Genomic DNA, 26,397 nt, shown 5'->3' on the forward strand with positions numbered 1-26,397 from the left:
AAAGTCCTGATCTACAGAACCAAGGCAGCCTGTCAACTCACACTAATCACATCTTATTTGGGATTACCCACGGACTGTATTATTCAGAAACTTAAAGAACTACAAAGCAGCCTGATTAGTTGTATTTTTTTTTTATTAGGTTTATTATGACTTAGAGTTTCTATTACTCCAGCTGGGTAAACCACATTTGAAAGTAAGTTTAACTGCAGGACTTCAATTTCAGCCAAAATCATTTTTGCATTACTTTATTGTAATATAGATTTAAATTGAACATTTAAAACTTACTTCATTAATAAGCAAGCCAAGCTCAGTAGCTTCAGTGCAGGATGTACTGTATGTAACTGCCGCACATTCAGGTTAGATTGGATGTACATGGAGAAGAGACCGGGCAACTGCACGACTCAGAGGAGAAAGCAAAAGTAAGCACCATTTTACCAAACTAAACAGTTCTCAAGTCAGTGTTCCTTACTGAAAATCAACTCACTTCTGGCTCCAGGAGCTGGTTTGGATAATAGCCAAAAGCTATTACCAGAACATCAATTTTCTACACTGGCACAAGAAATAGTCTTCAAAGCAACAGGTACTGGACTTTTTTTATTTTTTTTTTTTTTTAGAGACAACCTGTTCTCCTGTGTTTATCAGGTGAATACATGCATTTTTGATCATTCTGGCAGAGGTCAAAGAGCAAACAACAGTTGGGGCTAAATGAAAAACAATCAAAAGTCGCCAAATATTTAAGGTATAAGCAAAAAAAAAATTAATGCAACCAGTTTAATATCAAAGTCTGCTTTCTTTCAAAGAAAAATGGCACTAATTAAATAAGAAGCCAGACAAATTTAGTTTTAGATGGTAATAGACTGAATTAATGCTTCAGAGCATTAACAGGATTTATTTAATTGCAAGGAAGGGAAGAAGTAATTTGAACAGGCTCTGTATTTGGGCTAGACCAGCAGCACTGCTACAGTTCCTGTGTGCAGAACTGATACCAGTACGATGTCACCTTTACCACATTAAGAATAAAGTGTGTTAGAAGTTGCAGAGCATAAGCATCTTGCTTGTACAAGCCAGTTAACAAATAAACAGAAGAGCTCAAGAATGGTTCTCACACATGTCCTTTCTGCTCAGGACTCCACCTTTCTTTCAGAACAGAAAAATCCCTCTGGAAAAATCCCTCTGCCAACAAATCCTTCAGTCCAATAAATACTAACATATATTCAGATACCATCTTCAAAATCTTTACTGAAAATGCAGTCTCCAAATGAAAACTAGCTTTATGCAGTATTAATATCTTACATAAACTAAACCTTATGAATTGTAGTTAATAGCAGTAACTGAAATTAATGTATATTGAGTCTTCAAGTGATGTGCAAGTTCAGCTATGTAACACGGGGGGGTTGGAGCAGTTCTTACCACTTCACTTTGGACAGCTGTGACAGCTGTCCATGAACTACAGAGCCTCTCACTACAGTACTGTGCAACTGCTGACATCTTCAAGGACTCTTCGGTGTAAAGAAATGTGATGGAAGCACCACAAGGCAAGGAGATCATGCTCAAGTAGAGAGCCTTGAGTGACTCACACAGCATTGCTGTCTTGCCTTGACAACAGACATCAATGAGAGGGCACCAGGGTAAAAAGGGCAAACCTACAGTGAAGTCTGTTTCAAACAGCAAAGATAATACAAAAGAGATCTGACTCTACAAGCACGTAAGCAAAAGTCTTGAAGAGCTGTGTATTAACGTGGAGCTCAAGGTGCCTTAACTTTGCTAGAAGCCACAATTTTTAGTATTGGGAATCTAGCATAGCTACATTTAATCCCAGGATCAGCCTATGCTTCCAGTTAAAGCATGCATACCACCTCACTAAATACCCCTTTCCCAACGTGCAGGTTTGGAGCTCTTCATTTCTTATTCTTCCTTTGTTATTCCTCTCCAAGGCAGAGATTTAGAGGCCTAAAAGCCAGAGCTCTCCACCAAAGACTTCCTCCCTCTATGTATAAAAATAGTCAGGACACTCCGAGACTGACATCTGTCCTTCCCCATTCAGAAACAGATTTGCAGCAGATCAGTCTTGATCTCTAGATCAGTTTTAGACTATGCTTAAGTTACGGCAGCCAGAGTTCAATCCTATGAATGTAAGCTAAACACAAAAAGAAAGCCATTTATCCTTTTAAATTCATGCTTATGGCATGTTTATCCAGAGTTTTATCATCAACTTCCAGTTTTAAATTATTTTCTTAGCACTTCACAGAACCTGCATGTCACTCCCTCCTGAAGGGGATGGCATCACACAGAATCTTAAGTTAGTCCAAGTTTCCACATGTGACCAGAAGTCTTACTTGTTAGAACACACCCCTTTTCCAACTATTCCCCACATTCCCGCTCCTCCCACCCCTCCCCACCAATGGGCAATTACTTCACAAGAAATGTAAAATAGGATATGGGTGTACACAAAACCTACCCTTCACTAATACTGAACAGAAAAGCCTATTTTCCAATTACAGGACATTTTTCTCTAAATTTAGGTCAGCACTGGTGCAGTCTGCACTGTGTATGATTACCACAAGGATAATACCAATAAGTACATATATTTTCTCAAACTGATTTAAAAGCCTATGAAGTTAATCGGGGAAAAGTTTAATATTGCTACTTCAGAGCACTAGAACACACAAAGTGAATCCAATAAAGATCCTTGTATTGATTCAATATTAAGTATTAATTGCATGACCATCATAGCACCTCTTTACATTATCACACAATCACCAGAATTAGCAACTGCTTTTAAAACTAAAAAGGGTACAGTCCAATATTTATAACTTGCACACTGTTACTATACAGAAACTAGGTGCATGGTACAGTGCTGCAAAAATGGAAGCCTGCAGTTTTGACAAAGATGCCAAGTCATGTTGTAGACAATTTCAGTCAAACTGGCAATACTGTTTAAGCAAATACTCAAAGCAGGAAATAAAGGACAAAAAAGAGAATTCTATAGCCAAATAAACATCTGAAATTTCCTTTCCCTTTAATAATACAAGTAAGGTCACTTTTAGCCTTGGAACAGATACATGTTCGCCTATGATGATCTTGCTAACTACTACACAATATCTGATGTCCTCTGCTAAGAATATAGTTTAAGAAAGCCGCAGTTACAAGAGGCATCTAATGTAATATCTAAAATTTCCTTTATGGCATTTATTGAATTCTTTGTCTTAAACAGTGAATATGGAAAGATGGCCTCATGTTTCCTTTTCAATAGTACTCTGAGGATCAAGTGGCTTTCAAGCAGCATGGTGGGTTTGAAATTTTTGCAGTTTAGATCATTCTGTTGCGTTTATGAGTTGGTGAGTCTGTAATGACATCGCCACACTGGGCTGAGGTACGCTTTCTAGTTCCACCATTGTCCAAGTGGAGTGCCATTTCTTCTGATATGAAAGTGTTCAAATCAACATCATGGAGTCCATTTCTCCTTCGACTAGCATTGGAGCCACTGCTCACGTGAGTAGGCGAGCCTGGGGTACTCGAGCGAACACTTATACTAGCCATTGCACCACTAAGACCTGGGGAGAGAGAGAAAAAGGGCTTCAGTCAGACAGCACAGAAAATTCAGTTCCCACGTGCGCCAGAAAGGATCGCACTCAGCCAAATTCTGCTGAGATCTTAAAGGCACTTCATCCTACTATTTGTACCATTCCAGTCCAGAGCACACCTTCTCAGCTTTCTGTCCATGGAATAATCCAGTAATTACCAGAACTGCTTTTTATGACATTAAAAGTGAGTTTATACACCAGGCTGTAACAACACGCTCTGGCAAACATTAACTCCATCAGCATGACATGCTATTCAAAACATGGACATACTCAAGAGCAGACTATTTCAATTTAAAGGCTTCACACTGGACCAAGAGTTACACAGCCCTGCCAAGGACTTTCCAGTTGAACCGACTCAGTCTTGTTTCAATACCACCACCCTGCTCCCTTTCACTCCCTGAAGGAAACTGCAGTATGGCAGCAGACAGGTGTACACCACAGCTAGTTTATAAATACAAGCTTTATTTCATGGCTAACACTAACAGCCAACACATTAGTATTAGTAAATTCAGAAAGGCACTTAAATAACAAGCAAGAAAAACCACGTGACAATCACCCAAAATTTGTTATTGACAGATCTGATACAAATCACTATCACAGGTACCCTGCAAGAACTTTGGTTTGTGTTCAGTTAATAGTGTTTGATTCAAACTGAAGTTTATTTCTTGTAGAAACAAGGCCATAAAAAGACAACCATGAACTTCATACCAATTTAAACTCTGCCTTCTGTAACATAACAGTTTTACAAAAGTGGGACATTCCAAAACATAAGTTTAGTAAGCCTAACTACTCTTCTCAATTTGCAATTCAGGCTTATTTGGAGATAAACAGGAGCACAGAGATAAGACAAACCTCTTTGCTATCATAACATCTTCAAATCTGTGTAATAGTAGGAAAGTACAAAAATATCTGTTGGCCCTAGGAAACATAATGAACAGAAGATGACATGATATTTTTCTAACAGTAAGAACAAGGAAATGTTAAACTGCCCCAGAAGATTCCACTCTCAGCAACTGTCAAAATCTTAAGAGTTCTCTTCTCCAGTCTCAAACATTCTATAGCTCTGTCCAGCCATCATAAATCTTGTGTGTGCAGCCATTTAATTCACATCTCCATATACTGTCAAGTAAGCAGCCAAAAGTCACTGACTGACAAGTCAAGTCTAACAAAACTCAATCCACCAGCTGCTGGTAGGCCAAATAGGCAACTTCAGAGGCTCTGGGAAGAGAGGACTGCTAGAGCTACAACACCACTCACCAGAAACCTGAAGCTGAAGTCTAAAGCCATCTGCAGCAATGGCAGGTTAACACACAAGTCAGGATGGAGCAGGCCAACCGACTTCATTCTATGGAACATTACTGAATGAACATTTAAAGCTTTGAATTTGTAACAGCACAGGAAATACTTTTACACAGATCTGGCATTATATAACAACCAGTAGAAACAGCCACTAATCACTAATGCTTTCTTAGGGCTTTTGCTTACAGCTCTAAGTGGTGTTCAAACAGGGCTCAGAAGCATGGTCTGAACTCTGAGAGGTGCCCTGCAGATTTCATTAATAGCAAAATCATCTTTCACTCACAATGGCAAGAGTTATTTAAACAGCAGAAGCTGTTTTAGTGTAAAGGTAACTCAGAAACAAGGTTTGTGACAGTATTCTCAGGATTAAGGTCAAACTTAAATCCAAAACCATTAGGAAAAGAATTTCCCATGCATCTAACCAAGAAAGTAAAGCAGCTACTTGATGACAGATGTATGAGATAAAGCCAATTCAGATACCATAACCTGGATAAACTACCAACATGCACAGTTTGGGCAGGTAACAAATCACTTCACAATTCAAAGACATCAGTAGTTTAATTTCAACTGGCATGACATACATTAGAAAAAAAGCATTAATTCATCCTGTACATTTGAATTGAAAAAAATCTGACAGCATACAGGTGACATTTTTTCAAATCCAAACTGATTGTAGAGATTTCCCCCCACATTACTATTCCAAGCAAAACTGCTGTGACCACACAAGTTCAGTGTATTACTTACACTTAAGAGTCAACAATTTACATCACTTATCAGTCATTTATTGTTATACAACTCATACCAAATGAGCAACATAGTAATTCAGTTTCATCACAACATCTTTTTATTATGTCTAATGCCCAAGTAAGGGGAGAAAAGTTATTCTAAATAAACCCCAAAACTTCCCTGTGATGTGAAAAGACGTTTTTCAGCACCACTCAAGAACTGTGTTTTTAAGTGGAGCCTTTTCAAGTAACAAGCATGCTTTAAAATAGTAGATACAGTTAAAAGATGCACCTGTAATACACTGCAGCATAATCTAAACCAGACTGCCAAAGTTCACAAGCAATGCCTAAAGCAGTCACTGACTTCCCAGTATTCAGGTAATACTGAATCAGTGTACATTTAGATACACAACCTTCAGGAGAAGTTAACTAGAAGTTAAAATCTTCAATACAACGTGATGTCAAAGACAGGAGAGTAGCTTTGAATTAATTTCTACAGATCAGAATACAAGGATATTGCATCACAGCATGGACTTAGAGCTACAGGTTAATCTTGTAGCTCACACAGGTATTTAGTACTAGTAAGAGTCATGACTGGGTACGCTGACAGACTGAGTGACAACCTGGGATCGGTTCCTGGCAGTTAGCCAGATTACACAGCACTGCCCATTCATCCAGGGGAGCAGAACTGCCAAACAAAACACTCAGATCACAGTTTAGGATTGGCTAATTGAGCTAACATGGAAGAGTCAAAGCAAACTCAAGGCCTACATTCAAATATCAAGATGCAACTTCATGTAACCAACATCTCTGAGAACAATCTGCAGTGCTCAAAGAATCTACTTTTGGTCGACAGGGAAAAGAGTTAAGTTTTTTTCTCAGGAAGCTATGGCAAAGTAGAGGAAATCTCAGAAAAACCATTTACTGTGAATTACTCTGAGTTTAAGCTTTCAGTGGACTCAGAGCTCTTCCCAAAACATTTAAAGCAATAACTGACACTAGGAAGTGGTAAGATGACATGACTGTCAGCAAACACGATTTCCCAACCTCAAATTTCTATATTGTGATTAACATGGCCTAACCACAGGCACACCAGTTTTGTCTATATAACAGGACCGAGATCCAAACAGCTGCTAAAGTGGCTTTACTCTTCCCACAATCTCACAACCACCTCTGAAGTCTCACACTCCTTTCTACCAGGGACATCTCCTTTATCGTTAGAGGCCATTAAGAAAGCACACATGGCTCTTAACCCCTTTTTAAACTGGAAAGGTTTGAAGTGGAGGGCATATCTCAAATACTTTGCAGTACCTAGTACATTCTGATTCCTGTCATATCTTTCAGACATCAACAATATGACATTTCATAAACAATTTTACAAAAAGTTCTATTCTGAAGGTTTCATAGTACTATTAGAGAGAGCTGTGACCAATACTAGCCAATTTACAACAAAGCACCCTCCAAAACTATCAAGATATTAGAATTTTTGACTGAAAGTATGTTTCATGGATTACAAAATACTTAAAACTGTCAGCTCAAAATTAGCAAATTTATCACCACTGGCCTAACAAACTGTAAATGCTCTTTCATCTGCACTACAACCACATCCATGTAGGACTTAGTCAGGTCACCACCATGGCCTAATATACTGGGTAGCTACTGTTCAGTATAGTAATAGCATTAACTATTGTTTTCAAGAAGTTTTAATCAGGAAGTATCAAAAGGAACATTCACGCTTAGATAAGTGGGACTAAAGCAGGAATTAGTTAATAACCCCAGATAAATACAAAATGGCATGCAGAGAGATCATTGTCACTCTATGTCATATTCACCCTTTCACAGTACTGGCTCAAATAGCAAGTTTTAGCAGCACATACCAACACACAATTCCATCACAGCTACATATACACACAACCTTTAAATTAAACTATGTCAGACCAATCTGAACTCTGTTCTCCCACCCTCTCTTTTACCAACTTCTGTTTCTCCACTCTGCTAAATGCTCTGTTTTAAACTGCACTTTAGTATTTTGACAAGCAAATATGAAGGGCTAGTGGAAATTCAGCCTCTTAAGCGGCCAGGCCACACACTTCTACATGCAAGTGTTCTGCCTACCCGAAGAGAGACCCAATCACGTGAATGATATACATCAACACTAACGCTGAGGAGAAAAAGAACTAATATTCTCTCACTGTACTGTTGCCCTATTTTTTTCCCCAAATTCACCTGATTTTTGTTTAAGAATGCTCAAGTCAAATGCATTTCAACATTACCTTTCCAAGCTTCTTTCCCCTCCTCAAATCACAGCATTTTCTCACATTATGCTGGGAAGGGTGGTCTGTGAAACATGGAGTACATTCCACAGTAAAGGATATGGGCAGTGCACAAGACTTGGTATGCCAGCTACAGCCAGGCACAAAGTGGTCTAGCACATGGCAGCGTTTGGTAATCCTGTACTGTTAGCTCAGATTGATGTAATTCTGTCATTTGAAACTCATCTCTTACAGAACTAGAAATGTCAATACACATCCAGAGAGTAGGTCAAGATTACATCCACACTCTCCCTAGCTGCAATCACATTTCAGGGGCTAACAGAAGTTAAAAACCCAACTCTCTAATTGAGATGTTGGACAACGAAGGTATTTATTATCTTCTACTACCACATCTTGAAACACCAACCATCAGATTGATGTTTCATTGAAGTTTCAGAAAAATGCACTGGCACTTCAGAGTAAAACATCATGTATTACCTTGAGATAACTACCCAGCTTTTCTAAAAGGCTTGAACTTCTTTTCAAATATTCACAGTTCACGCTGCCAGCCATGCTTTATTTGAAAGCTTACCCACTAGCATGCTAACAATGAAAAGCTGGTAATAAGGAAAGAGATTTTGTTTACCAGAGTTTACTCTCTCAAGAGTAAGGTTCCAAAGTCTCATTCTCACTAAGTAACACTAAAGACTTCAGTAACAACTGCAGAACACAGGTGCAATGAAGTTAAAAGGGAGATCACATACACCTTAAACATTCTCATGTTTAATTTTTTGTCATGATAATTTTGCTTTTAGCTACTATAACAAGTACTTCTCTACTGTTCTGCTTTCAAGACAAGTTTTCTTGTAGTAGAAAGACTTGATAATCAGTACTACAATATTAAATTCTGGGTTCAACATCCCTAGCTTTTGTCAAAAAAAACTGTCAACCATCTTGCAGAGATATAAGTCAGACATTACAGGGTTGTAGACAGAAGAGGCAAGGCTAAAAATCCAATTTTAACATATTTCTTTTCAGATGAAGCATACACTTTAAAGATTGTACTGATACCTAAAAGATGCTATTCTCTAATGTTTTAGTCTGGGGCATACACCTAGAATTGTGTTTGATGTTCCAGGAAATACTGAATTATTAGCTATTTTGTTACCACTGCTTCTGTCAAAATTTCCAGACATGTTTATGGTACATTTAGGGGTTACATGATGAAAAAACAGGCATTTTCCATCATCAAAGGGGAAGATCAGCAAGTTATAATGCCACAGTCTTCAGACATGTATTAGTACCTATTTCTGAGAAGTCAATAGACCAATTCTGCTTTCACTGAGCTTTACTTGGTGCCATAGGCTATTCATACCTATCTCTGCCTCACTAGAAGAGGTCTTGCTGTGAGCAGAAAAGTTTTAGCATTATCCCTCAAATCTAATTCAACCCATCCACATGATCAATAAAGAAATATTCCATTCCCACAGGAAGCCAACCAGCACAAAACAGCCTCGCTCCTTTACATGCCAGTTGAAAACTCCCCTCAAAACCTCGGTGCCTGGACTGTTGTTCACCATCATCAGGTTCTCATGTTCCCTCATAATACCTAGAAGTAGCACTTTCAAAGAATGTGCCAAAACTTACAATAAGCACAGGCCTAATGAAGACAATTTACACACACCTGAAGATCCTTGGCAGGCTTCAAAATCAAAACATAGTTTTGAGAAGCCCTACAATAAATAGGAAATGAGTTCATGAGATTGCTTAATCACAACTTCCCTAATGTTAAAGGAAAAAAAAAAGGGGGAGAAGCTGGAGGAATGCAGACATCATAAAAACAGTTATGAGGCCCAATATAAGCCTAGTCACTAAAGGATTAGCACAAAAGCATTTGTGTCAAGGACCAGATTGAAACCGGTATCAGGAGAACCTAATCCAAAAGGTGACTGACATGTAATCTTGTCAACCAGCTGATGAAGGGGAAAAGTACATTTTGAGCCCCTGCAGTGCCACTACACAGCACAGAATTTCCCCATGACCCCGCAATACATTATGAAATATGGAAAACATTATGCATCATTGTTCAGATCCTCATGCTATAGAGAAGTGACTTCCATAAACCACCTCTATACAAAGCAGATGCTAGGAAATAATACATGGACACAAAAAGAGCCATATTACCAATAAAAATGCCTCTGAGTTTACTCAGAGAGCTGACTGTGCTGAGTTGAGCCTACCTAAGCTTCCTCTCACCTGAGATTGAGCCCTTACAGTTAAATCTAACTCCACAGATTCAACTATATTTTCAGAAAATAATTTTTAAGAGGGTGTTTGTCACAGTGAGAGCCAGCTTCTGCAGTTGTTCTCATTAATTTTATCTACACTGAGTAAGCAACAGGGGTGCACAGAATTCCCTAACCTGCTCCCAGTATGAGACAGGAAACTGCCAAAACCGACACGACTAGGTGGAAGCATGTTTGGTTTAAATGGCAACAGAGTAGCCAATAACACCAGGCTTAGGCTGTTACCTCGAGTAACACTGTCTGAATTGTGTATCTTGAAAAACCACCACAGCACAGCAGAAGCAAAGACTGCATTTTCAGGAATTCACTCATCTAATTAAGTCATCAATTCTAACCCCACTGAGAACACCCAGACAGTAAAATTTTCATTTAGGTTGCACTTCTAGATAGCTTAACTTCTACTTTTAGAATGGTCTACGGTTTGTACCTCAAGATATCTGCTACCCTTTTGAATTCTAGAAGGCATGACAGCCAGAGGTGAACTGCCTCATCTCACCTCAAGAGCAATTTAAAGCACATTTGTCTCTCACTTGCTAAATCATAATCCAATACAGAATAAGCTACTGAATATTCAGATCTGAAATTACATACACCACCAACACTGCTGGTGATGGCAAGGAAGGCAATTCAGTATGACACTGGAAGATACGTAAATCTGAAAGTGAACTAGAACAAAGTTCTGAACAGGACTCTATTACAAAAATGTGCACATGAAACACCCTTTCCAGGGTATATTAAGCAGAATGCCAAACTGCATTATCCAGTGCCTAACAAAGGTATTAGAGAGCTAGAGAGAGAAGCCTCAGACATCAAATTCCCTCCCTAAGCCTCCAAAAACTTGCTAGTAGTCAAATCTTAATATTTAACTAGTTGCCAGCATAGCATTACCATTTTCCAAGAATTCTGCTTGCTTTAGCATTGGTATGAATGCCAAGCCTCTTCATGCTTCAAAAACACTACCAAGACCTGATACTTAACTGTTGAGTTCACAGCTGTGGAGTATTACAGACCCAAATTTCATTTTTATTCAATACCTTTTCTTCATTCAAAATACTCAGCTATACAAATTTTTAGCAGCCAACACAAGCCTTATACATGCAAAAGCTCCCTTAAAGAATGAAGGGAATACCTTCAGCTGGAACACCAGGTACATTATATATGCCAAACATGCTTTAAGAACCCCCACCCAATTTTAACCAAGTAGTATTGAAAAAGTGACTGTTACCATGCAGAGCTATGGCTTCACGGAAGGGTTGCAAATCAGTCTCTACAGATGAGCTAGTTTCTGTTGAAGTAGCTCGGTTAGGGGATACTACAGTCAGTCTTGGGGGAGCTCTAGAATTTCTTGGAGGAGGGACTTTTCCACAAAGGAAGCTGATCAAGTCTTCTCTTCGAATAGTTCTTCTGCGTTTTTTAACCCAGGCTAACACATCCTTATTCCGACGCTGATAGCCAATCTGAATTCCTAAATCAAAGCTTCGCTGGTGGGCATCCACACTTTCTGCAAGAAGACAGAAAAAAGTTCTTTTAGTGTTACACAGCAATGTGTAGCATGGCACAGCACTGATGTGGCTTCCTGTCAACCACAGGAAAGAAGAAGTATCTACTTCTTCTACAGGTCACACCACAAGGCAGCACCAAGGTGGCTGCAGCAGCAAAGATGAGCTCCACTAAACCTAAAGAGAGTATTAGCCAAAATGTTCCATCCTCTTTACAAGCCAGATAGTCAACAACAACTCCAGCACCACTTAAACAGCATTTACTGTACTTCAGGTCGACACCACAGCACTGTTTATTTACATTAAAACACACTTAGAGCTTGTCAGTCTGAGGAAGATACTTAAATCAATGGACAACAGACACACAAAGTGCATCAATAGAGCCAGGAAGCCCCAAAATAAGAAAGGAGTAACTGCTTCTCTTCATTCTGACAGGTAAGGAATTGCCTGAAAATTCAGATTTCTTTCAAGTTCTTCTATTTTCAGCTGAATTTCAATTGCAGAGACAATTCATAGACCATAGTTTTGAAACTAGTTAGAACACGAGTGTCCTAAATGCCTCTCAATTAGGCAACATACCATTTACAAAGGGAGGCTAAGAAAGTATCCTTCCCCGTTTAGGATCCCACTGCAATTTTTGATATACAAAAGCTTTAAACACATTGTTTGCAATAAATCCTACTACAAAATGCAATTTCACTCTGTTGATGTAACTAGTCACCTGTGCACATCAGTTACAACTGTGCCTCCAAAAGACTTAAATGCCATGTATTAAGTTGCTTTCAAACTTCGGGAAGTGTATTTCTGGCTACCAGTTTGAGTAACTTTCAAACCACAGTAACAGGTGGGACAAATCCAGTTCACTACATAATTATGCTCATCTTGTTTGTCATATGTTTGCTATCAGAGCTTTGACAACAGCTATTTCAGTTTAATGTAAAATATTATGTTGCTCTTGCTCCTTAAAAGACATCAACATATGCACTCCAATTTTGTTCACTTGAATTCCATGGATTTTTTTCAATGTGGCAAAGCTGATTTAAACAGCATTTTATATTCTTGTTTTATTAATGAAGTCCAAGGCAAAAGCCATTTGCCCAGAACATGAAGCTATTTCTTTAAGAACAGCTACCCCAAGATACTGGTTTACAAACAGTGACATACACATCTAGTGTAGCTTTCTCACACTCCAGAACCCAAAAAGAACCACTACTAAATGCTATTTTTGGACTTATATTCTAAGGCACCACAGCACAGTCCATAAAAGATAGCACTGAAATCTACACTGCCGAAGAGCAGCACTTCAAACCTAACACAACAGACCAAAACCACCTCAAACCGAGCTGAGTTAAATCTTGGTGCTTTTGGAATACAAACTAAACAGGTACACGAAGTACACTTAGCCTGTTACTTTTACCTGCTCTAAGAGTATTTTGCCTGTACTACTTTGTAATCTAAAGGCTACATTTACAAATGCTAACTCCTCTGAAAGCAATGGCAACATGACAGGTTATTCCTTCTGCCATTTTATACTCCACAGCAGCCCAGACACCAATGCATTGGCAGTAAAAGCCGCCCAAACACTCTGGAGCCAACTTGGAAGTGAAAATATTCCTTTAATCACTTCCTGAAATACCAGGAGTGTCCTTCTGAGGCTTGGAGGCTGACTTTACATCAATACCCTGCTTTCTTTGTGTATCAGAATGCTTTACAAAGTGCTAACTGTGAATTAGGTATGAGGTCAAACACGGACTGCTTATGCAGCCCAGAGAAGTTTCAAGCACCATTACCCTGGGAAGATTAGATTTTTATGGTAAAAGCCACAACTACTTTGTTTACAAAGTTAAGCTGGCAAAACCTAAGCAGTAAAACTGCATACATTCTGAAATTACCAAGTCAAAATTAACATTAGAAAATATTCAGGTTTTTTTAATAAAAAGGTAAACTATAAGCTCAGAAGTCTTATTCTAACATGTACCTAAAACTTCCCACAGTGGCCTCAAGTTCTAAATCCTCCATTACAAGTCATGCCTTCACTTTTTTAGTGCAATCTGGAAGATAATCAAGTGCCTTGAATGCAGTCTCTATCACCAGCACTAGAAATTCAGGACATAAGACCATCAGTGTGGTTTGATATTAAACTTCTCATCTATATTCAGAAGAAAGGCTGACATTCAAGACATCATGGCATTCTCATTATGCACCATTCCTCAGGTTGCTCTTGTTAAAAAGATGATGCCTCAAAAACCCAAGTATTTATCAGATCAGAAACCAGCTGACAAGGCAGGAAGCAGTTTGTGATGTTCCCTTCACCACACCAAGTCTTCCTCCAGTGTTTTGACAGAGTCCTCCAAAACAAACAGTACTGAGAATGTGAAAAATAGGAGTTTTTAAGAGCCATGTTCATCACTAGGGAAAGCAAGTTCACAGTAAGAGACTCCAAATTGTCAGATATGACAGCGTTTAGCTGGTTCTACCACATTCTCACCAAATTTCTACTGACTTGCAAGTTAACTGAAAATTGAAAAATAGCATTCCTGAGTAACTCAGGTACTCTAGCACTTTAAGATCTGTTTGAATAAAACATTTGCTTCAGGTGCTGGTTTTTGAAGCATTACATTACACCTGCCTAAAGTCAGCTTCCAACTTAAATTCTAGTTTCCCTGACCACCTACTCTTCAGTTAATCACATCATTGCCAACAAAAATGAGGGCTCATTTTGCCTAGAGCACAAGTAATCAAACAGAAATAAACAGCCTAAATCTTCATACTAAAGATGCTGTAAGGGAGAGCCATGCCATTTTTAAAGACAGACTGTAATTATTCCAGACTATTTATTAACACTACCACCATTCTCAAATGACTGGCATCCCCAGCCACGTTCTAGTGACCCACTCCCTCAGGCCAGCACCTTCCTACTCTGAGGTGCTGCCCCTTTACATGACCTGACACACGTACAAAGCACTCAAATACACTTTCTGCAGGAAGCAAGTCTCTGGCAGCAAGGGTTGTGCACCAACATTTCCTCCCTGCTCAGTCCGCATCTGTCAGAAATCTGATCACCCATCACAAACACATCAAGTTCAACTGCTTAAGGCAAATCCAAAATGACAAAACTGAAGGTATATGAAGGAACATACAGATAGAACTACATATAATGTTGTACAGACCAATTAAAAAAAAAACCTCAAGGAAAAAAAAAAATCAAACTACAAGCCAGAAAAACAAACGTCTGGAACTTTAAAACACTTCCCTCCCTTGGAATGGAAGGCAGTAACAATAGGAATCACAATGTGCCAATTTCAGCCTTTCCTGATATGTCTCATTTTAGCACAACCTTTTAAACAAACCAAAAACCACTGAATGATCCTTCTGCAGACAAGAATTCCTGTGACAACCCAAAGAACTGCAGAGTTCAGAAACACCCATTAAACCAGCACTAAAGCACAGCCACATGCAGAGTACACTCCTATCAAAGTTCTGGCTAACAGTGCCTTCTTACAGCCACACTGGACACAGCCAGAATGACATTCTAGTGCTTAAAATAAACTGGGAAGCTTGCTTAAGAAGCCGCACTGCCACAAGAAGATAAAACTTTCTGTCACATAACATCTGTGCAGAATTTTATGAACACTAAACCCAACTGTGCTCCACCACAAAAGCGAAGGCAATATACTGACACCCCAACAACTAATGCACTATGAAATATACACAATGCAGAGAATTTCAGTACTGTTTAATAAAGCATTGGAAGCTTCCCTGAACGCACAAGAAACAGACACATATTAAAGACACCCTTTTTCAAGGGGCTCAAAGTAAAATAGCTTTTAAGTTTATGAGTCACTGACATGAGGCAACAGAAAAGATTCAGCTACCGTCAGCTAAAGCGGCCCAGGGAAAACCTGCAAGATTCAGGAACCAGTCTCGGGTTAGATTTTATCAGGGTGAATAAGAGACATTAACAGGCCCTACTTATGAGTAAGCCGGGGCAGGAGGCAGAGCAGGGCCCAGCTCGGCGGGGAGGGCTGCCGGGGCAGCGGGGGGGCAGCCCCTTACCTTTGTAGAGGTTGGTGACCGCAGTGGCGGCGTTCTGGAAGGGGACCCAGAGGGAGAGCCCCGGCTGCTGGCACACCCGGTCTGCAGGGAGGGAAGGACACACGCTGTTTATTTTGGAGTCACCCGCTCCGAACGGCCATGTTAGGTTTCGCCATTTTGTTCCACCTTCCGGAGGCAGCTCCGGATCGGGGCCGAGCGGGCAGCGGCCCGCCCGGGGCAGCGGGCGCGGTGCCCCCAGCGCGGCGGGGAGCGCCCGGCCGCCCCCGCCCCGGCGCACAATGAGCCCGGCCCCGCTCTTCGCCATTTTGTCGGAGTCTCTTCCCGGGGCTGGGCGTCAGTAGCCGCCGGCAGGGCCGGGCTTCCCGGATCCCCCCCCCTTCCCCCACTCCTCCCCGGCACTCGGGGCTCGCCCCCGCCGCCCGGACCCTCCCGGCGCGGCCCCGGCGGAGCGCCCCGACACCCTGCGGCCGCGCTACGGCCCGAGAGCTCCGGCGGCCGGAGGAGGGGGTGCGGCCGGGCCGGGCCGGCGCAGGAGCCGCCCCGGGCGCTGTCCGGACCGCGACCGCGGCTCCCCCTCCCTCTCGCCATTTTGTTTTCCCGTCCGTCTCTCAGGGCGGCCGCGGCCCGGCAGCTGCTCCTCCCGCCGCCTCGGCCCCTTTGTACCGCTGCGGGCACGTCCCCACCCCGGCGGCTCCGCGGCTGCTCGGCGCCCCCACCCCCCACTGCCCGGGCCCCGAGTCCACCGCGCTCAGGCTCTACCGGCCTCTCGGCCGTAGCCGCCCCAGCTGTGCCCTCCCCAGGCCCCTGGCCGTGCTCACCCTTGTAGAGCTGCGCCACGGCGGTGGCCGAATTCTGGAAGAGATGCCAGAGCTTCTGCTGCTTGTGCTCAGGCTGCGCCGCCGCCTCGTCCTGCAGCTCCGGCGCCAGCGCCTCCTCCTGCTCGGCCTCGGCCAGGCACTGCCGCTCCCACTTGCTGAACCAGTGCTCGGGCCCGTGCTCCTGGATCTCCGCCTCGCCCTCCTCCTTCTTGTCCTCCATCCTCCGCCCGGCTCCGCGTCCCACCGCCGCGTACACCCGGTCCCGACAGCCGGCCGCGCTCGTTCCGTGCGCCGGGCCGGCCCTACCTCACCCCCATGCCGGGCCCGCCCGTCGCTCCGCCGGCCCCAAACACTCCGACCGCCGGCACCGCCCCGACCGCACTGAGAGCCCGGCCGAGGCGCCTGGGAACGCGCAGCCGGCCCGCCCCCGCCCGCAGCGTCCGATTGGTCGTCACCGCCCGGCGCAGCCGGTCCGTGCGGAATTCCCAGCGCTCATTGGTTTGTTTTCGTGTCCGTCAAGCGGGGCACCCCGGGGGCGGGGCTAACGCGGGTTTGGTTACACCGTCACAGCCCCGTGCCGGGGGCGTCGGCCTGGTGCGCGTGCGCAGTGCGCTGCCTCGCGCGGCCCCGGCCCCGGCCCCGCCCCTGGCGTGAGGCGGCCCCGCCCGCGCCCCCCCGGCAGCGGCCCCGGGGCCGCCCCGAGCGGGCGAGGCGCTCCCAGCCTCGGGCGGCTGCGGCAGCCGCTGCCCGCGGCGGTACCGGGTGGTGGCAGCGGCCGCCGCGGCTCCGCTGAGGGGCAGAGTCCGCCCGGGAGGTGGTTCCTTTCCCGGCCCCGGGGGAAGATGGCGGCCGCGCAGGGCCCGAGGGCCGAGCCCTGTGACACGGCCGGGCCCGGGTCCAGCGCACAGCAGAGATGGCTGAGGGGCTTGCACCGGGAGTTCAGACCCACGGCATCACTTTTCTCTCTGTTCTACACATTATTTACCATTTCTTGATTCTGCGCTGTACCGGGCACAGTCCCAACAAACAGACGGAAGTCACAGCTGCTTTGCGCACGTTTAAAAACACTCGTTTACCTCGCGATCTCGTCGCTATGCTGCCGTGAAAAGGCACTTCCCAGCTGCTCCAGCCACAGTTCCAGTCAAGGCAAACGTCCCCCAAGCTGCTGTGTAGCGACGGCCGGGCACACCTGCACCCACACCCGGGTTTGCATCCGCTGTCCCCAGGCTGCGATGCCACCGCTGTCCGCGGTCAGCCGGGTCCAGATCGGCTGCCACATCATTGAACTGATTATAGACACACTCTGGCAGCCTGGTGTGCCCATCCCATCCCATCCCATCCCATCCCGTGGCAGAAACACTCACAGGCTTTATGGACTGTTTCCTCCTCTGACAGGCTTCCTTATCCAGTCCACACTTGTTCCCTTTTTGAACTTGGATCTTCATACAACTTCTTAAAACATTCAGAAATTCAAGCCTAAATCATATATACTGGGGAAAGAGGTGGCATGAAGGTATAATTAGGACTGTTGGGTTGGGGTCTCTGAGAACAACTGAAAACTAAAGCTGCCGCTACCGTACTTCCTAAACCACTGAGACTAATTACTAAGGACCTCGTGGTTGTGGGTTATGCCTTGGTACTCCATGTGAGTAGAAGGGATAAGAGCACCCATAACTTTGTGCATGTCTCCTTAAACTGAAATTGTGGCATTGGCTTTTAATATAAGTATCTCATATATATAGCACTAATGCACAAACACAGAGGCATGGATATTCCCTTCCTCTCTAGGCAAGGCTCTGTCCAATTCTTGTTTAGGATTATGAACTTCAGCCGAATTGGTTTTGTAAATCATCCATTGATCACATGGCCAGTAAGTACCTATTGTGGTGCAACATGGATTTTTCTCCTGTGCAACTGTTTAAAGAAAAGTAAAGAACAGAAGAGGAAATCTTCTCTATTGAATAGGATTTCTTATAAAGTACCTACAACTTGAAAATATTCATTCCTTATGCTCTTAAATTGCTTAAATATTGTAAAGTATCACATGGGAATGCGTGATGGGATTGTGTTCTAGTATTTTCCAATGAATCAAGTATTTAAATTCATCTCCCTCATCAGAAACAGCTGAAATTCCTGTCAGCTTTCATGGACTTTGCAGATGCTCTCTCAGATCAGAAGTTAGTGCAGGGAGCTTGATGGAGGAGGAGACATGGCTATCCTGGACTTTGTATGCCACACATCTGTTTTTCTGACTATTTCTAAAGAGTTGAATAATGTTGGCAACTGTGAAATAAACAGTTCATTCCTGCAATACAATGTAGTGTCAGTCATGATTTATAAGGCAGACTGTCCCAAAATTTGGCTATGGCTGATGCCCATTCAGTGCAAATCAGACAGAGAGCTGTAATGCATCTCTGGGAAATCCTGGGCACAAGCTTAGCAGCTGAATTTCCTGGTTTAATTTAGACAAATCTGGCTACCCACTGTTCTCTGGAGTAGCTATGGCTGATAGAAACCGCTGGGATTCTGAGAGTTGTTTTCCTTTCTGCACACTTTACACCAGGTGGGGTGGGCAATGTTGGAGTTATTGTATGAATTGTTTGTATAGTTTTGTGAAGTGGCCATTGGGAATTTCTGGGATAATAATGGAGAGGGGCTTAGCTGAGAACATAGGGATACTGAATTTTGAAATTAGAAAAGTGTCATTTTTTGGTAGAATAAAGAACTCTAACTTGGTCTACAGACTTCTTTATGCCACCTGAAGATAAAAAGGGTGTTAGGGCCTCGGGAAAGGAGCCAAGCACTCTCTGGGACTGGAAGAATAATGTACCAAATGAGTCCTGCAGGTAGAGAAGGAGAATTAAATGGAGAATGAAGACAATATTGATTGACTTTTTGAGGTAAATTGTGGAGGAGGCAGCAAAGGAGAGAAGGAAAACGAACAAAAGCGCTGTGCACAAAACCCCTTAACACACCCAAACACTCTTCTCCCCAACGCCTCCTAAGCAGCTCTGAGCAACGCTGATTCACTAAAGAATCTTTCCTCCCTAGAAATAAAGAACAACTTCAGTGCTTCTGACCCACCGCCGGTGGCCTGGCACAAACATGAGTGTGCTGGTTTTGGTTGCTGGTAAGGGATTTGTTGGCCAGAGACAAATGCACAAAGACTGGGAGGACACTGGTGTGCACATGGTGAATGTGGAATCTGAGTAATCTCGGTGTTTTGCCTCTTAATTTCCCCCATGGGAATGCTGTAGTGATGAGAGCAGTGTGGCATCCCAACTGAAGTATCAAGGGAGATAATTACTGGAGCATGATGAGAATATGCTAATTGTAGAAGGCTCTGAAGACTTGTTTTATTCCCTTATGCAGACTCTTACTGGGAGTTAAATTTAATGATAAATAAGGGAAAACATTTTTTTTTAATATGAAAATATGGAATGGGGAAGAGAAAGGTTTATTGATAATACAATCTATTCAAAGTGAACACTGACATTTTAAATTATCTGAATGTGTAGATGGCTCAATACAGACATGGGAATGCTTTCACAGTGCTGCAGCCAAACTTGGATACTTGTATAAGAGAACTTTCACGATATTTTAAGAGGAGGAACTGAAGGGAGCAGGTATTCATTTCACCAAAGGGAAAAAAACAGGTCTGAGTGACTATATTTTCATTTCTCTTCACCATTTTGTCCTTTGGGATCAGAGACTCAGTATGCTGTCCTCCAAAAAAAGCAGGTCAGCAGGGAAGGCAATTACTCAGCTGCAAATTGTAATGTTTCTCAGACAAAATTTTTCATCCCGAGTAAGTCTGACATAGTGTGGCTGAGCAAGCAAGCAGCAGGTATTTATGAGAAGTCTGGCTCGCAGAGAGCAGCCGTGCACTGACTGTTGTATATCACATTATCAGGACAGTTTAACCTGCTCCTAATATGCTCAGATTGAGTTTTTATGTCTGCTGGCTTTTACTGCTGTTCCCCACTGAAAAATGTGACAATAGAGCACCCTTAGTGCAAACACTTGATCAGTCTGAAACAGAAACCGAGTGACAAAGGTTGAGACCACCAAAGTATGATGGTCCTTATGGTTGCAAGACTCTCATATTCTCCTGGTTTTGAGTCATGGGAAGTAGAAAAGTAATAGAATAGGATTAAAGGATTTCTTTTCCAGTACGTGCTCCTAGGTAATGGTTTGCTCTGAAAAACCAAAACTAGGTAAGCACTGCGAAACAGTTAGTTAAATGCTGGTTTGAATTTTAAAATGTTGATAGCCTTAAATAAAAGATGTGTATTGCAACAGCACCTGTATCCTTCCTGTAATTTCCTGGGAGCATTTTAGTAACAGCACTTCTAAGACCATGATCAAAATTCTGTCACATAAAACCAACTTGAAACTATGTGATTAAAGCTTGGTCAATTTGGGTTTGCCTAAAATAGTGATCCAGAGACTGTGTCCCAAAAGCCATGCTCAGTTTGAGAAGGAAAGCAGTTTGACTCTGTGAGAACAAGAGTCTCCAAACCTCATGTCAGGGCTCTGATACCAAAATCATTAAACAATCCAGACAAGGAGCAAGATTCTCCTTTTGCAGGAAAGACCACACGACTCCTATGGGATACAGATAATTTGTGAGTTCAAACTCTACCAAAAAGAGTAGGAGACACAGTTTTCAGTTTTGCTGGGTAGTACCTCACTACATACATGGTTCCACTGAAATTAATGGTATTTCTTGCATAACAGGATAAAACACGTGGTGAATGTGCAGTTGTCCTCCTGCTCGGTACTTCAGAGCAGCCTAATCTTTCTTCATGCCTTAAGAACTGCTCTGAAAGGAGAACTTTACTTGTCTATAAAACTTTTCTAAACAGTTTGTTTTTTCTTGAAATTCAATTCTCTAGTGTGTCATCAAAAATAAAAAGTTTCTACATAGCACACTGATTGAGATTTGCCAACAAGGGCCTATTGCTGAGGGCTGCATACAAATGAAAGAGATGGTCTTTGCTGTGAAAGACCAGCAATTTAAACACATTTTCATGCTATACAATGAATGAGCAGATGACTTCTAATAACACCACCCCATTAGTCTGTGCACAAGCTGGTAGTCCTTAATGTTGTCAGCACTAAGACAGGTCTCCAAGCTGAATTCAGTTTGGGAGCTTGTGCTCTGCTTATGGTTAGTAGAATTGCTGGCCTAAATATGGAAATTTTTACCCAAAATTGAAACCCAAAGCCATGTCCAATGCTGCAGGAGAAACAATATCCCATAATCTCCAGCTGCTACAGGTCCCATTCTAACTGTAAAACCATCTTAATTGCTTACTGCCAATACATGACTGTACTAAAAATAAAGAAAGTGTTGGGAAAAAAAACAATGTGGGGGTCATCTAAGTGGTGTTTCCTTTGCTAGCAGAGTAGATTATTTGCTCCAGTACCTTCGTGAGACAGGAGACCAAGGGGTTTTAAAAAACTTTAATGAAAGTAGAATTTTTCCATGTGAACTTGTGGTGGGATGCTGAGATATTTGGCACTATGCAAATTACTGCAGCTGGCAGGTGCTTCACCACTTACTGTCATGTGTTAGTTGAAGGAGGAGCAAGATGCCAAAGGCCTCCAGTAGGTTGTCTGTGTGCTCCCAAAGGCAGGTCTGAGTCACTGCAACACTTAGTTGCTCTCTTTTTAGAGAGCATCAGAGACTAGGAAAGAAAACGTAGTTTGCTGCATCAGTCTTTGCAGAGTGTTTTGGAATTGCAGATTGCAAGGGTGTTTCTTAAGATAACCCTGTGCTGAGGTGGGTTTGTTTGTTTGTTTGTTTGTTTGTTTGTTTTTAGGCAGGAAGTCTCAGTCCAATGGCTTTCTCTCTGAGCTGTCAGCAAACCTCCACACAGCCAGTAATGTCACATAGCCCACCAGTTCTGAAACCCAGAAATGGGGTCATAGGCAGAGCACGAGTTTATTACTTGCTGTGGTGGGTGCAGTCATGCAAACACTCATTTTGTACTGCTGGAGTTGGCTTTGGAGAGCAGCATCTTTTCATACCTGATATTGTTCCCAATGAGAACAAATGCCCTCCCTTTATCTGGTACCCACATCAGTGCTAGAGCTGAGCCTGCCTCAGCCTCACTAACTGGCCTGGACACACACCAACAGGAGTGCTGGAGGCTCTGATTTGCTTGTGCCCCCAGAGCTCTGCAGGGAATGATTTTAGCAGGATTAGATGGTTGAGTAAGCCATGACAGCCAGCTCCCTGATCCAGCCTTTGAGGCTCAGCAGAACCCCCACTGAAACTACTGAACATTTTGCTTGCTCAAGGACAAATGAATTTGAACTTTTTCTTTAAAAGAGCAAGTGGATGTATTGTGCATAGGTGGGGGCAGTAGTATGAGCAGAGGGTAGACATCGGATCTCGGATACCAACTTCAATGTCCTCTCAGTTCTCCACCAAATTATTTATTTCAAAAAGTGCATTTCTCCCCACACTCTTCTTATCAGTTGAGTAGGAAAAAAACAAACCACCACTCCCATGTTATAATGTATGTAATGGCTGACTGCTCAAGTTTAAAGAATTTCAAGTGCTAAATATAATATTTGCAGTCCGGAAGCTCAGGGATTGGAGGATTCAAGAGCAGTTGGAATACCAGTAGTCTCTTAGGACCCTGGCCAGGGAAGACTTCACTTAGTTTGTGTGGGAGTAGGATGCACAACACTTCCCAAAATGCATCCTCTAGCTTCTCTGCTCAGTTCTCCACCTATTTAAAGGAGATAATACACTTCTATTCCATCAAAAGTATGGAATAATACCTGCACTGCAGGGATCCCCATAGTGTCAGTTCTTTAAAATCTTAACAATTTGTCCTCAGCAAACAGAACATGAGCTGGTGATGGTAGTGGAGTCATTCAGTCTCAGTGGATAATTCATGTGGTTCCTCTTCTTCAATGACTGGTTTTCTAGCTCAAGGAAAATAAGGGTGATGTTCTACTGACTCCAGAAGTGCTTCATGAAATACCTTGTCTCACCAGGCAGACTGCATAAAAGCAAATTCTTGCCATGAAGTGTTAATAAAGTGTTTCAAATGAAACAGGGTGAAAATACTAGAGAACACAAGGTTTAACAGACAGCTTCTGGTTTGTAGATGTAATGTGACATTGTCACCTCTGGCTGCCTGGCTGGTGTTTGCCAGAAGCCTCAGCTGAGACAGCGAGGGTGGCAGGGCTGTGTGAGCCCCAGCACCATCTCCCCCAGTGCAGCCCAGTGACTTGGCCTAAAATCATTTACCCCAGGGCTCAGGCCATGATCTGAGCCCCCTTCTTCAAGGTGGGGTAGTAGTACAGTGGTAGAGGGCAATGTTGTGAAGAACACAACCAAAACTTCAGCTCAGTCATTAAACCTCTCCAGTACTCTCCATAAAGAGCAAGTGCTGGGCCCCAAAAGGTTGCTGTGTATTGAAGAAATTGAAGATACTCTATCCCAGGTTTGACCCCATTTTTCAATAGCTCTCTGCAGCATAAGAGAGCTGCTGCTAATGTTCCCAGTCGCTGCTGTTGGATGGAGTGCAGGAGACTTTAAGTGGCACTGGAGCTGGGGCTCTAGCTTCGAGTGCTACTTCAAGTCCTGAATGTATCAGTCTCCTTTGAGAAGCAAGGACAGGGAGAGATGGGTGTTGCAGAGTGCAAGCCTTCTGTGATGGGGCAGTTTTCTGGGTTGCCATGGTGAGAGCAACCACCATGCTGTGCTCTGTTGTAGCAGCCTCAGAAATACAATGGCCAGAGTCTATTCCAGTGCAGATTTATGAGGATGCTGAAGCACTTACTCCAAAGCATATTTTTCTCCCCCCATTTCTATAGTCAGTTGTTGTCAACAAATGTTCTGTAACTCTTGCTGTATTTTACTCCTGGGAACAGACAGAAATAAACCCTACAATCCAATAAACATGGAAATGGGATATACTTTCTTTAAAAACTTTTTTTCTTTGCCTTTTACTCCAGATCTGAAGTTCTGGTTCTGGCCTTGCAGATCAAAGCATTTTGGGTTGTCTCTGCCTACTTTTGCTCCAGCTCACCCCATTTCATTGTGTGCAGTGTCAGCCAAAGGGGGACAAAGTACAGGCACTCACCAAAAAGTCCTCAGCCAGAATTTTCCCTCCATTATGTCAACATTCCCAACTGTCCATCACATGCCAAAACAGATCAGATTGAAGGCATTTTTTTCATCTTACTGTGTTTGTAAAAGTACTGGTTTTCAGTCAAATTGGTTTCCCAAGCTGGTCATTGGCCTCATGCAACATGGAGGTGCTGAGACACATTATGGTGACAGAGCAGACATAAATCAATATAAAGTCGTCAAGCAACAGCAGCTAAATCCTGTGTTCTAAGTCATTCTTCTCTTCTGCAGGTGAAATATTAGCTGCCAAGCTCCTTCACCTTTAGGTTATCTTTTGGGAGGAAAGAAGAAGGAATAAGAAAGGGAATGAGAGTTTTTAAACATTGGCCTTCCCTGAGGTAAAAATGTCTGCTGAAATGGTTAGGAAAAATCAAAAATAACCCCAGTACAACCTGTAGAACAAATAAGGAATTCTAAAACTCAGCTGAAATTTGTTTTAAATTCCCTATGCCCCCATTGGCATACACGGGCTTTGGCAGGCTGTGTCAGATGGAGCTCTGCCAGCCCGGGGTGATCCCTCCAGGTGGTTTATCTGGAATAAAGTGCCCTCCTGGCAACCAGAAAGTCCTGTCTGCAGGTGGGTGCTGGATGCCAGGTGTACCAGAGCCTGTGGGATCTGCTCAGGCTGGGAATTCCTGGGCTGTATCATCATTTGGGTTGGTTTCCTTTGCTGCCTCAGTGCTGCCAGAGGTTTGAAGACACTGAACGTGCCCACTCGGAGCAGAGCAGTTTTGGTACCTTTGTGTTTACAGTGAGTACAGTGAGTTCTACCTGGCTGCCAGGTACCTGTGATGTGTTTTCAGGGGCAGCAGTTGGGTCTTGCTGGATATTTTATGAACTGTTTTTAGGTCTGCGGTTTTCCTGTACCCAAAACCCAACAGTTGTCACAGAGCACACCAATGAGATCAGCTACTTGAGACATTTCCCTTCTTCCCAGGAATTCTCACTATTCTTCCTCTGAAGTCATGCTTTCCTGCTGCCATCTCTTTTGTTGTTTTGTTAGTTTTTTTCAAAACTGAATTGTTCTAGTCCACATGGGACATCATGTTTTCTACATAAGGTTTGCTCCATTTTGGGGAGAGTGATCATCATATATCATCATATATCATCATATATCATCATATATCCCTTTCAAAAGCTGCAATGGTATTTCTTTCTGTCATCTAAAGATCACTGTGCCAGGTCCTTCCCTCTGAATCAGTGGAAACAGATTGTAAAAATACGTATGGGATAAGAAATGTCTTAATTTTCTTGTCTGGAGCAGGCTCAGTGTCTTGGCCCATGTTGTGCCACACCTGGAAGTTCAAGGGACGCTGGGGATGAGGATAGAGAAGGTGTGTGTCAGTGCACAGATATTCAAATATTTGGAGGGAAAAAGATAATTATTCTGTTCTAAAAAGCAATATGTTTCTCTAAATATCCTAGAAGCACCAAATTGAGTTAGATTTGGGAAGGGATGTACTGCTGATTTTCATTTGGGGGGCTTAATACTGTATTTTTTACAACTGTTTTATCTGAATTCATGACAGTTAGATTTTCCCTTGGCTTTATATTAGTGTCTAATATATTTAATATTCATAGATCCATAGTTCAGCATGTGTAATCAAATAATTACAGATGCCATTAGCTGAGTTATCACACTAATCTGGGTGTATTTCAATGGATAATAATTTAATGAAATTATCACTTAATTTCTGGAG

The 26,397-nt window shown here is 42.8% G+C and overlaps 1 protein-coding gene across 1 annotated transcript; it reads right to left on the reverse strand.

Moving 5' to 3' along the window:
* Positions 1 to 115: 115 nt before the first annotated feature.
* C14H16orf72 (chromosome 14 C16orf72 homolog) lies at positions 116 to 16,933 on the reverse strand. Its single transcript, XM_039560148.1, has 4 exons — positions 16,540 to 16,933; positions 15,722 to 15,802; positions 11,392 to 11,667; positions 116 to 3,554 (listed from the first exon to the last, which is right to left on the reverse strand). The coding sequence occupies exons 1-4, from the start codon at positions 16,757 to 16,759 to the stop codon at positions 3,310 to 3,312; spliced, it is 822 nt and encodes a 273-aa protein (XP_039416082.1). The 5' UTR covers positions 16,760 to 16,933; the 3' UTR covers positions 116 to 3,309.
* Positions 16,934 to 26,397: the final 9,464 nt, after the last annotated feature.

This window comes from Corvus cornix, chromosome 14, assembly GCF_000738735.6.
Source record: "Corvus cornix cornix isolate S_Up_H32 chromosome 14, ASM73873v5, whole genome shotgun sequence".
Lineage (NCBI taxonomy): Eukaryota > Metazoa > Chordata > Aves > Passeriformes > Corvidae > Corvus > Corvus cornix.